This window comes from Drosophila miranda, chromosome 3, assembly GCF_003369915.1.
Source record: "Drosophila miranda strain MSH22 chromosome 3, D.miranda_PacBio2.1, whole genome shotgun sequence".
In the NCBI taxonomy this organism is placed as follows: Eukaryota; Metazoa; Arthropoda; class Insecta; order Diptera; family Drosophilidae; genus Drosophila; species Drosophila miranda.
The window spans coordinates 6760805-6773940 of record NC_046676.1 but is presented as its reverse complement, the minus strand read 5'-3'; the positions used below and the strand labels follow the sequence as shown (position 1 = coordinate 6773940).

At 44.7% G+C, this 13136-nt stretch overlaps 1 protein-coding gene across 1 annotated transcript; it reads right to left on the bottom strand.

Moving 5' to 3' along the window:
* Window positions 1-11597: 11597 nt before the first annotated feature.
* LOC108158846 (MIP18 family protein galla-1) lies at window positions 11598-12866 on the bottom strand. The gene is made up of 4 exons (XM_017291567.2): window positions 12301-12866; window positions 12126-12238; window positions 11906-12056; window positions 11598-11835 (listed from the first exon to the last, which is right to left on the bottom strand). Exons 1-4 carry the CDS (start codon window positions 12578-12580, stop codon window positions 11738-11740), a joined length of 642 nt encoding a protein of 213 aa, XP_017147056.1. The 5' UTR covers window positions 12581-12866; the 3' UTR covers window positions 11598-11737.
* Window positions 12867-13136: the final 270 nt, after the last annotated feature.

Below are 13136 nucleotides of genomic sequence, written 5' to 3'. Positions count from 1 at the left end.
TATACCACATACCAACATCTGATGACCATAATGATACATGCAACAGCCCTCCGACTGTGAATCCACACTATGATTTGCAAATTGGTTTTCTTCCACACCAAATCAATTGAAATTCCGCATACACGTACAGTAAAAATCAAAAGGATTTGCGGTGGTCAAGCCATGCCCCACCGCACCGAACCAAATCCCAGGCCATAAACAAAACACCCCAGAGGGAACAGACAGACGGCCGCAGGCCCCCAAAAATTCAGCGTAAATTGCCAAACATCAACAGCTTTTCGGGTAGGGAACTAGCATCCATATAAAATACACTGAGAACAACAACGGGATCCAATCATGAACTAAATTAATATCAGAAACTTATATACATACAATATATGGAATTCAAGCTCAGAATTTACACGATCGTTACAATTGGAAAGTGATTCATGGAAGTGTTTTAGACCGCCAATCATTTGGTGCTCATATTCTTTCCATAGCATCTCTCTATAGCACCTTTTTCGCAGTGTACTGTCGAATATTACCCCAATGACAGACAACGGCCGATTGCATTTTATCTCCGGCGCATATGGTCCCACAAATCTAGGCATTAGGCCCCGCTTCCACTGCAGAGCCCCCCATGGCTGGCAAATTGTCAGTGCAGTCTGTCATGCGTGTTTGGCACAAAATGCGATCAGAGTCGACAAAGCGACAAGTCAGCGACGCTAATTCGATTCAGCCGCTCAGCCTGCTGCCACGCCCATTTCAACACCCATTCGTATTGACTTTCAGGGGACCTTCGGGCGGATTGTTAAATCTCCCAGCAACATTTTCGGAGCCCCATTTATTGATAATTTAAAGCAGTTTTCAGCCACTTGCAGCGGAAAAACTGAGACAAGCACATCCGCCGGATGTCTGGGCCCAAAAAGCAATGCAGGTCCAACGTGGGAGGCAGGTGTAGGAGAATGGGATAACATAGAAAGAGGCGGCGGCGATACAGGGGAGATGGGAACGAGAGAGACTAGATAAAAACATAGACGGAGATGGGAAGGAGATGCCAGGAACAGAAGCCGAAATCGTTTCCTAATTTGAATTTGATTTTGGCAAACAATTTCGAAATGCGGAAATTGAAAGCGCATGCTGGGAAGCCATTGCGTTTTTCCACTTTTCTCCTACCACAGACAGCGAGACTTTGCCGGGGTTACGTAATTACAAACGGAAGGCTGATAGGTAAATCCCCTCCCTGCTTCTGCTCCGCTCCTCATCCTCATGGCTTTTCTCTCTTTCACTACAAATAAACACAGCAACAAGCTGCAATCGCGTTAAGAAAGTTTCGCGGTTCCCGAATTTCCCAAATTGACTGACAATACACATGTACATAGTATATACATGCATACATATATATCCTTTCACACAAAAGTTCCCATAATGTTTCGCCCGCTTTGGCCCAGCTCCTTCAGCCCTCAGGAGTGGTCGACCCGCGCATCCATTTAATTGAAGCGAAATAACATTTTGTGTCAACGTCTAACGAGTTCAGCTTTCCCCCAGCTCTCCTGGTCCTTCTTTGGGCCCCCTTCAGCTGTTGTTGCAACATCTGGCATACATTGCGTGTACGCAACATTGAGCGTGCTGGAAAGTGAAAATGTTTTGTCCTGTGTCCTAGGGAGGAAAATCTGTGGCAATGCGACTAACATGCAATTTGCAGCATGCCCAACGACACTTTGTGTCTACCATGGGGAGTGCGACTGCTTCTGTGTCTGTGTATGTGTATGTGTACGTATTCGTGCCCATGTGTGGGTGTGAATCTGTGTGTAGTTTAAGTCAACTTTAATTGAATCCAGCCAAGATGCTGCCAGATGGGCCAAATGCGTGCAGGTTGCACCAAAGTTGGGCGAAGGTTCAGCTAATGAAATCTGGATTGTTGATGGCATCAACGGGAAACAGTTCCAGATCTGAATGGAATTGGAATATCCTCCGCCAGTAAATGGAAGCTCACGAAATCTGCATACCCGCATCTGCATTAATATAACCAGTGGTTACTGGGAGAGTGTATACCCATTTCAAATTTGTGGCACTAGGAAAGAGTCTCTAACAAATTTATGTACACATACACGGATGTAACAGAACAACCATCGATTATCAGGAATACTGATCAAAGGATCCTTCTAATGAAGAGCACCGAAACAATGGTAGATCAACGGTTCTCAGACAGTTCAACCATGCACGTGAAGGCTGAGAAGTGGGTCGGATATCTAGTGAGTATCTTGGTATCTTCAGTTGTCCTTGCGCCTATTTCTGCTCCTGCTGCCATATGCTCTCCCATTTGGTCAAGCCTTGCATTTGACTCGGGCTGGGGCGCATTTCATTTTAATTCGTTTAAGCTGGTGATGCGTGCCACACCCGCAGGGATGGAGCTGGCTATGTGAGGACCGACACACCCACTTCAGCCCCTAAATGTCCAGCCTCGGCATCAGCATCAGAGCTGCACCATTACGCTAAGTGCCGCGTGAAGGAGCAGGATCCTGGTACTCAGTGCTCAGTGCTCGGTGGACGCTGCTGCCTGCAGGATATGCAATGCATTTGTCACTGTGGAATGCATTTTAGCAAATGTTGGCCACGTTTTCAAAATTACACAACACAAACAGCAGGAGATGCAGGAGCTATGCAGTCGGCGAAAACGTTTCGGAAATGTGTGTGGACGGACTCCTCGTGGTGTTGCCTCTGCCTTTGTGGTGCATGGTGTTGCTGTGGCGGCATCTGAAATTAATATTTGCACTCAAAATGCAATTTTCCGGGCATTTCCTTTTCGTTTTTCGGTACTGCACTTTCAAGGGAGGTTCTCGGGCGCCTGTCACTTGTTAGAGCTGCTGTTGCCTCACGTACATGCCAGCCACTTCCTCTATGCCTCGTTCTCCTTCCTTCTCTGTTTGTGTTTTACACACCCTCTCTCTCTCCATTTCTCTCTTCTGAACACCCTTTCATTTTACATTTTCCGTTTAGTGGCGAGTGGAAAATGCAGCGCCGCGTAAATGAATTTGCCATTTCTCATGGAGCTCAAACCAGAGCCCGAACGGAGTTGGCCCAGAGACCCGTGACATGGCCATTTGTCAAAGCCTGGCTCAAACACACACACACACATACACACATACACAGAAACACATTAATAGTTAATTAAGCAGCAAGTGCTACTGCTGCTACTGCTACTGCTCTCTGCCTGCCTTCTGTTGCTGTTGCTGCAACATCCCGGCACCTGCAACAATAATTGCATTATTCATGAGTTGTCGCATGTGGGGCTGCCATTTTGAGCAACTCAATGGCGTAATAAGCGGGTCGGTAATGCCGTAAACAACGGCCCAAACACAAGACGCTGCCAAGTTCAAGAACTCAATTAAGACGAGAGAGATGGAGATAGCGTTACAGAGCAGAAAGAGATAGAGATAGAAGCGGCGCGGCGCCACAGAAAGTGCCACACGCAAAGAGGCAGAGGGACGAGTTCCAAGAAGTTCCCTAGAGAATCCTGCGCTACCATCGTTAATCTTACATGCAAATTCATATTAAAACTATGCCCTTGTTCTGTCTCCCTCTCTCCATCTACGTCTTTGCACATCTTTCTGCCTCTTTCTACCCTAAACTGCCGCAGCAAAAAGTTGTTAATTTTTTGTATGCGATCTGTAAAAGTATCTCCCCTCTGCCTCCGCTGCCACTGCATTGCGCAATGCTTCTTTTTGCAATAACAATTTGTTTATTTAAACTTTCATGATGGTAGGCCACGGTAGGGGCCCCTCGATAGAGATGAGCACATGGAGACCTGAAGCTTTACCTGCCAGTTCTGCCGTAGATTCATCTGTAGATGTAACTCCTCACAATCACAGCATCCATTAGCATTTTGTGGAGAGTCAGCCACCGAAAATCAACAAGCAGAGGAGTACGAAAAATGCTAATGAGCACCTCTGTAATTAAAATCACACATGCAACATGCAACATGCAACACACAGACACACAATGCACACAAGCACACATAAACGCACCGACACACACACTCACAGATGGGGAATGGAAGCCTTGCAGCTTTGATGCAATTTCAACTAATTAGAATTTTATTAACTAGAAAACGGGCAGATTGCAGCGCTGCTCAACAAATGTTGAGGATAGGATAGATTTCGCTTAAATAAACTCAAACATACATATGTACGTATTGCCATTCGGTGAGGACTCGAATCGACTCGACAGCCAAGCAAACAGTTTGCTGGATACTAGTATTATTCACATTAAGCACACATAAGCCATGTCAGAGCGAATCTACATTGCAAATAGGAAGCCCGAAACCCAAAACCCAAATCCCATTTTCAAGGCCAAAGCCAAGCCTGGCAAGCAAACAGGCATACTATATTTTTATTTCGGCAAATATCGAAAACTTGCATATGCATAATTTGACAATAATCCCAGAGCAAAGGAAAACAATGAGCACTATGCCCTACGCCATCCTTATTGGCTATTGCGATTCCTTGAACAACGTACTAAATGGAAATATAATAAACAAAAATTCAAATATAGTTTTGAGATCACTTTGGAAGGAAATGCGTCTGCAAAAAGATACCCATACTCATTTTTAATTATTTGTAATATTGATAATCACAAGATTATCCCCCATATCTAACACAACTTTCCTGCAGGTTCGACCATTATTAACAAGAAATGTTGTAATTTCCTATTAAAGCTCTCCTTTAAATTTAATAAAAGTCCAGCTGCTAAGGCAGACGGGTAACCCGACAATCTTGGCCATATCGTATAAGGGGCATGTGGCATGCGGCATATGGGGCAGTGAAGCGGCAGTAAGAATAATTCAAGGTTTCAGTCGAAAGTTGAAGATGCACTCGGCCCATTCATATGCAAGCCGTGCGTTATGTGGAAACTTTGACAAACCGATAAACCAGATTACTGTAGAGCACCCTGGCACAGTTTCAGAACTTATACACAGACAGAGATAGATAAAGATATATAGACACAGAAAAGAAAGAGACAGCCAGACACTGTCTAGAGAGAGATGGAGAAAGAGGAATGTAGACTTCTTCCATGGTCTCGTTCTTTTCCATGGCCATATTGCAGGCAATTTCATGGAGTGAGAGAGTGGAAATATAATAATACAAAAATAAGAGGAAAAACAACGAATAAGCATACAAATCAGAAAGAGAGGAAGCCGCCACAAATTCGAATGAAAAACTTTCTAATGAGTCGGCATTACAATTTCAAATTTGTTGCGCAAATTATTATGAAACTTTCTGTGTGTGCCGAACAACATGCTCGAACTTGTGTACGAGCCTCGAGTTGGCATACAAATGCCACAATAATTTCACATACCCTTGCAGAGGGTATTACAATATTTACAGCCCGTGGCGTGTAAATATATGGTCCTTTACCGATAGCCAGAGTCATGTCTGTATTACCCTCAGCTCTGTTTTAGTATTTGATCGGATTACCATAAAGTTTCCGCTCCATACCCATGGATCTTCTAGGGTATCTACGCTTCGTCCCGTCCCGCTTCGTTTCTTGCCTTTATCCGCACTCCCACTAGCACAAGGGTAGAGTCTATTACAGAGGGAGTACGTACATTTGTAAATATACCATAGTTCTGTCGCAGTGCTCCCCACCTTGTCAGAGACTCCAACGACTTGTGACAGTTTCAGTCATTTTCAGTTCTGACATTTAATTATTAAATTATGTTTGCTGGAAAACTCTAACGAGCTTTTGGTAGTGTGGAAAATATTGCACTCTTCAATGGGACGCAGCAGCAGCAACAATTGAATGTTTGTGACAGTTTTCCGGAATTAAAATTCCCTTTTCTGTGCTTGTCCTTTGCCCACAAGCGAAATTGTTTTAGTGGCATGAATAAAATATATGTAAAAAAAAAAATATTCTATATGGCGAGCGAAGGGGATGGTAGAGGAGGTTTGGCGAGGGGTGGGGAGGGAGGGACGTGCAGAGTGGCCAACAGTTCGCACCTAATTTAGTTTATTATTTCATGATTTCATTTATTTTGTGCCTGCGGTGGGCCAAAAAATTGTCGGCCAAAGTGGATTAGAGTCAGGTCGGGTCGGGCCAGGCCGTAAAAGGAATTTCAACTTTCTGCCGTGCTTTTTTATTATGCGTACAACATTTGCTTTGCTGCAATAATATTTAAATCATTTTATTTGCCACGCCACTTAGCGGCCCGCATTCAACATTCAACTGGGGAGCACTGCCTGCTCCCCGGCTTCGGACCTGGATCATTTATTCACTATTCACGCAAAATGTCAGCCAAATCTGTGCCGTGCTGTCCAGTGTCACGTTATGAATTTAGATTAAACAATTTGGCCATCAGGTTGAATGCGCTTTTTGGCTCCTGCAAAATGTATGGGGAATTCGCTTAACTTTGTTCTCGTTCTGTTTGTGTCGTTTGCTTTGTTTTATCGGCTTTATTTTTGTATTGGATTGCGCTTTTATTGGAGAGTCTAGCCGCATAAAGCACTCGCCCAGTGGTTGACCCCATAAGGAATGATTGAGAAGTTGAGAAGGCGGAAGAAGGAGGAGAATTTAACAAAGTTGTCAGCTGTTGAACGCACTCAATTCAAACAATGGATTCCAAGGAGTTCTGTCCTACTTCAGTCCAATCTGTTACTCATTTGCTACACCTCAGTAGTATTAATGAAATAAAAAATACAAAATTCTTCTTTCTTTTGTTCTTGGACCTCGAAGATCACATTTACTGGCTGAGATCATTAGCAGTATTTATTGGGGCTGATCCTTTATTTGATAAATGCTTCTCTGCTTTTCCACAAACCAATTAATCTTCTGTAAAGTTCATATTTTCGGTTTCTGCATTGAATATCCCCCAGCTCATCAAGGTTGATTTGGTTGGCTAAATAGAACTTGGCTTATGTCCTCTGGACTTGCCTTTGGTCGACTTCCTTCAAAGAGAGGTCCTACTTTAACTTCTCTAGTTTATTAAAGTTAGACCAGAGCCCAGGAGGAACAACAGTGAGAGCCTGACCCAGTATGCTAAGGAGGAAACAGCACATGAATCCTCAGAGTCTGAGGATATGTATGTCAGATGTGTCTCTTACCCAGCATGATGCTGTTGAGTGAATTACCCGAGTTCCGTGATATAATTTTATACCCGTATTAATTTCCTATTAAAATTGCATTTCTCTACAACTAAGAGCGAAACAGTTTTTCCTATCCAAATGTGTGAATACATACATACTCGTATGTCCATATGTATCTCTTCTAGTGTATATTTACAAACGAGATTAAAAGAATTGATAGCCAGAAATAGAGATGCTCTGATGTTTAATAATGTATAATTTGCATATTTATATTATATTATTGCATATTTTTGCATAATTTATTGCAATTTATTGTCGAGGGTTTTTGTGGGCGACAACAACCACGAGATCGTGTGTTTTAAAAATCACTGCAAAATGCAAGTAACATTCAAGAGACAGGAGAACGCGAAAGAGAAGCTTCAAATCTAATGCTAAACGAAAGCAAAAGAAGTCTGAAGATAACCAAACGAGAGAAGAGCACGGTAGCTATGTGATATGTATATGATACCGTGAGCAGCACCATTATGTAACAAAAAAAGCATAAGCCTTAACTTGTAGTTCTGCACTATTTTTATTTAAATACACCTCAATGCATGCCACTGACCTATTGTATTGGAATTGGAATGGAAGTACACTTGAAAGAACTAATGTAAGTAATATTTACATATCTCAAAAAATAATCACTACTTAGATATCTATGATGGGGAAGGCGGGTGAAGCCAGATATCTGAAACGAGCCCTGAAACGGAATAATATCCATATTCTATTACTTATTGGTCTGTCGCCTTACTTAAAAAGAACTTGGGACGAAGTTCTAGGCACAACATCGTTCGCTCTCTTTCAACTTTCTCAAGGCGAGGATCCAGTTCAGCTTCAAGAAGGAAAAAGTGTATTTATGGCCAAAGTATATTGGCAATAAGGTAAGGATAGGTCCTCGATTATTATTATTTCAAATTAATTAGACCCTTCAGAAGTTTCCATTTCGAAAGAATCTTAATCATTTTTCGAGTGTATCGCCCAAAGAAAGAGCATGCTCCCCTTGTTTCAAAGCTTACAGCAAGTGGAATGGCCAGCAAGCTATTCCCAGACAATTATGCTCTGAATGCACTCGTTTTAGCTGCCATCGAATGTCATTCCGATTCCGAGTCCGTATTGTATGTACATCGGACAATTGTGTCTCCGTTAAGACAGAGGTACCTTTGTTAATTGCAGTTGGAAGCGTCTTCTGGTCAATGAGCTGGCCGGCGGAAGCTCCAATGGCACTTGATGTGCATTCGACATTAGTTCGTTAGCTGCAGAAAATGGCCAGCAAGTGGGGACAGCAAGAAAGGCACTTGAGCTCTGGCCTCACGGAGACCTGAGAGCGGCGACCTCTTGTCCGGCCGGACGGACAAAAGGGTGCAAAATGTCAACTTAAGGCGACGGCAGGCAGGAAAGGGATTATAAAAGGACTCACAGACGAATGCATATACTATATATTTACTCCTCGTATAGTATGTGTTGAGGGAGGGATATACGAGCATGTATATCAGGTGGACTGGGAAGCACTGCAGAAGGCATAACAAAAGAGCTGAAAATTAAAAAGAGACAAGCAATTAAAAGGGCTTACAACGAGGACAAGGAGCAGAAGCAGGAGGAGGAGCGGCAACTGGAGCTTGAACTGGAACGGGAACGGTAACAGCTGTAACTGTAATTGTTGTTGCCCCTGCAGCATAATTGCCGACAGGATGCAACGCACGCGACCACTTCCGCTTGGCAGGCACTGTGTCCTCCCTGCCAGGACCCAGCAGAGCAAGGAACGGAATACCCGGGAAAGAACTCATAACGTGGGCACATTTTCCGTACAAAATAAATGGCAGGTCGGAGCGCAGCAGAAATTAATGGCAGTGCAAACAACAAAAGCCAGGCCCTGGGATCAGCCGGGGATTGCCCACACCCCACTTCGCCACAGGACCTCTTTATCCCGCCTCCGTGTATCTGCTGATGCGTAAGTTGTCATCTGCTGAATGGCCAAGTCCGCAGTGCTGACGGCTCCTGTTCCACTGCTCTTCCACTGCGGCTGCCTGTTTCAGGGACTTTGCATAATGCGCATACGCCGTGTAAGCCAGTCGGGCAGTCGGTCAGCCTAGCCACCCGGCCACCCAGACGGCATTTTGCCATTGAGTGTTACTTCCGGTTTCAAAGAGCCCCCGATGAGCAGCGCCCTGGCTTCTGTGGAAAGAACAATTACACCGATTGCCTTGTAGCGACACGAACAGCAAACCAGCAGTGAAGAAACTCCACAGGCCTAGGGGGCTGTTTCGACCGATCCGATACCCGACAGGAAAGGGCTTACCAGCCAATAAGAAATTTAAATACAGGAATATGCTACATACTTGGATTGGTATGTATGTATTTATGAATAGACCAGAGATGATGGACCTAATAAGATACTGGGATTAATTGTGATTGATAATAATCAATGCAAAAATTTACTCACTACTAACTCTTATGCGTTAAAAATAAAATTATTAAATAATAATTCACACAGCTTCTTGTGCTCAGTTGAAAAAGGATACTTAGATCTATAGATATAATCTTAGCTTTGTTTGGTTGTAGAGCCCTTATGATCGTGATCTCGATCCACAGCGATGAGGTTGCTTAGGTATTGCTCCATAATTTACTTCAATTTTATTATTACTTTGCTGATCGGTGCCAACATTGTATAACCCTCGAACTGGAATAGCTTTATTCAAATTACATTTATTTTATGAATGATGATTAAAGCATAAAGCATGTACAAATGTATGTGCTTGCTCGCCTGAAGAAAATTTTATAATAAAAACCTTTCCCTGCACACTTAAAATGGCTTGGAAAATGGCCTATCATTCAGTTCCATTTGCATGGACGCGTCTCGCAACCCACAACTGTTCATGCCCTCGCTTTGGTTTAGTGCAACTGAAACAGTGAGGCAGTAGTGCAGGAGACGTTGAGGGTGATGGTGATGGTGAGAGTACGAGGCACAAGAACATAATGAAATACATGGCAGATGATGAGGGAGACCCGTAGGAGCCCTACAATGCGTGAATGCAACTCCACAACATGTCGTGGCTCCAGCATCCTGTGCCGGACTTCGCCACACACCACACCACTCCGTTCCGGTCCGTTCTGCACAGGGCCATCATGGTGGCAATCATAATAATGGCATACAATTTAACAGCATTGCATATCGGAAGGAAATCTCAGTGGCCGCAATCTGTACCCCGTCTTCGGGCGACACCCCCCCCCCCCTCCCCTTCTTCTGCGGCTGGTGCTTGGACCTGGACTCATTGCATTTGCCTACTTATGTACTTAAGCTTGTAGAGGCGGTGGTGAAGAGGCTAAAGCAAGAACCACTTACGTACGGGTAAATGGGTCACTTTGACCGCTGTACAAATGACAATTGCCGGTCTGGACACTGGTTCCAGGATCCTCAGGGAATTGCTGCAGTTGTTCGCCCTGCTTAAATGCATATGAATTAACCACATAAATCATGTATTTTTCTCCCATATACTCGTAGGTCTGTTTTAGTCGAGTAGGTCGTGAGACTACCGTCAGCATGAAGATGTTACAGACAACTACGTGGCTCTTAAAGCATCACCAAGACATCCTGGCCAACCCTCTAATGAACATGCAAAGTGATGGGCAGCAGGACCTTTCTCCGACAGTAAAAGCGGCCAGAAGCACGATTTTCTGGAGGAAAGGCACAGGGCATACAGGAGTCGAAGTCGACCGCTTTTCACAACGTGTCTAGGTCGTGGTCCGCTCTGATTGCAGGCGCCAATTAGCGTAATATTCGCAATATGCTTTTGTCTCCGTATTCATTTTTATTGCGTTTCTTGGTCTCTATGGGCCGCCAGGAAGGACCCTGACCTGCCTTCCACGACACATTGGCTGGTAAAAAGTTTGCAGGGGCAGATGGTTTTAATTGCTTCATGGCTTGTTTTTTGCCAAGTCTTTGAAAATTAGTTTGAAGTCTTTTGAGAGCGAGGGCAAGCATCTAATTGATATTGCTAAATATTTATTACTGCCTGGGGGAGGGGGAGACATGGCAGCCGAGAGCGCAATTTAACAAATGGAAAGCCGGGAAATGCAAATTGGAGCAGAAGCAGCGACAAGCCGCTCAAGGGGGAACCGGAGAGTCGCTCGTCTGTTAAGAATCAAATGTGTGTCAGCCGCAGGTGAATGCCCCCTGCTTGTTCTCTACTTCTCCATTCCACCCACTCCACCTAAAATTGTAGTGCTGCTGGAGCTGATAACTTTACGCCTGTCACGCCCAACATGGCGGGCCTTTCGTCCGATGTATAGCGTGTCGCAAAATGATTTCATTCACTAGCCAGCGGCGGCGCCATGACAGCGGTGTGCACACGGTCTTGCCTTCTTCGGTCGGTCATATCGTTCCGGCTACACACAGAACGTAAACAATGCGCGATAGGGGAAGCCTCGAATAGAAAAGGGAATGTGTTTTCAGCGCTTATCGGTAAACAATGGAGAAAACAGATATGAGCTACGCCGATCGACTTTACGCTGATTAACAGATCTATGGGGCTTTAATGCTATGCACACAGTCCAAGAGGCACCTTATTGCTAGACTTAACCCTAAACACAAAACTCTTCCTACGAAAATGGGTATTTAAAAAGTACGTCGCGACGCCGAGCTACTCCTCATCCTTGATGCAGTTTTCGACCAGTTGGCGAAGATTGGTGTTCTCCATGGCCGCAGCAATGCGCTCCTTGTCATTGATTTGCTTGTTGACTGTTCGAAGCAGGGGAAAATAGACAAATTAGTGTTAACCCCCTAATGATCCATTGAAGGACAATCTCACTTTCGTCTTCCGTTTGATGAGCTCCTTTTTTGATGTAAATGTCCAGCTTAATGTTGTGCGGCAGACCACGCTCCACCTTCACGCGTATGCAGAGCCCTATCAGCGTAGCCAGGGAGCAGTGCGGCACCGTCGGGTTGAATTCGATGCGTACCTAGCGTAATAGCAAGCAATTCAGAGATTAGATCACATTCGAGCAGACACCGAGGCGTGCGTAACCTACAACAGATACATTCGAGCGTGTGGGGGGCAGGACGAATATACCGTCCTCGTAGATCACATTCAGATCCTCCAGAGTGCAGGGCTTCTCGGGATCGCGTATGCCGCGCAACAAGTCTGCAAACAAAAGACGCAACGGAATTACATAATTCTAGGGGAAAATGTAAAAGTTCGCGCACCGTAGATGGTCTCTTGCAGGTCCGTGGCGTTCTTGTAGCCAAGCTCTTGCAGCAGTGCGTCCTCGCCGTAGGCAATCGCTTCATTATCCATCGACATCTGACTCGTTTTGCGCACTAAATCGTCCGCTGATGTGCGGCCGCTAGAGCTGTTGCTGCTGTTGGTAGTGCTGCTGCTGCTTCTGCTGCTACTGCTGACGCCTCCGCCACACGAGGACGTCACGGGTACGACGCTAGAACCGCCGTCGGACTCGGAGAGTTTGCGTTTGATGTAAGACAGCATATTTGTACACCGTGTCGCTCTTTGGCACCTAATTGGGGAGGCTCTCTTATCGGCAACAAATGCTTTTATCTATTACGAATCACAACGGCTGCCACTGTCTGCGAGTGCTATGTGTGTGTGGTTGGGGTGTGTGTGTGTGTGTGTGTGTCTACTCAGTGTAGCATAATTGTGGTCAAACCCTCCTTTTTCCCAACTTTTTGTTTAATATTTTTTAATTGTCACTGCACCAGCTGATTTTTGTTTGTGTAAAGTCCAGGGCTGCACAGACTTTCAACAGGGTCACGTCACCTTATTCCAACTGGGTGGCAGCGCTCTCAAAAAGATTTCGCCGATAAATGGTAAACGATAAGCATATCCGAAAAGCCCGCTCTTTTTCTATTACAAAATAAAGTTGTATTTAAAGAAAATAGATATGTTTATGCAGATTTAGAAATTTGTTGGGCCATTGCGGTGTGACATTGCGACTCTAGAATTATCCCACTGTGCGCATAACGCTGTGGAAAGTCGAAACCTATTCGGCCCATCGTACTTAACTCCAAATCACTAATAAAGTAGG

Bases quoted from the DNA above. Each gene is read 5' to 3' on its own strand.
- LOC108158846 (XM_017291567.2), bottom strand. From the start codon at position 12,580: ATGCTGTCTTACATCAAACGCAAACTCTCCGAGTCCGACGGCGGTTCT. The intron at 12,057-12,125 runs GTAGGTTACGCA...CTATTACGCTAG, and splicing joins CACGCTCGAATGTATCTGTT to GTACGCATCGAATTCAACCC. The intron at 11,836-11,905 runs GTGAGATTGTCC...TGCTTCGAACAG, and splicing joins TCATCAAACGGAAGACGAAA to TCAACAAGCAAATCAATGAC.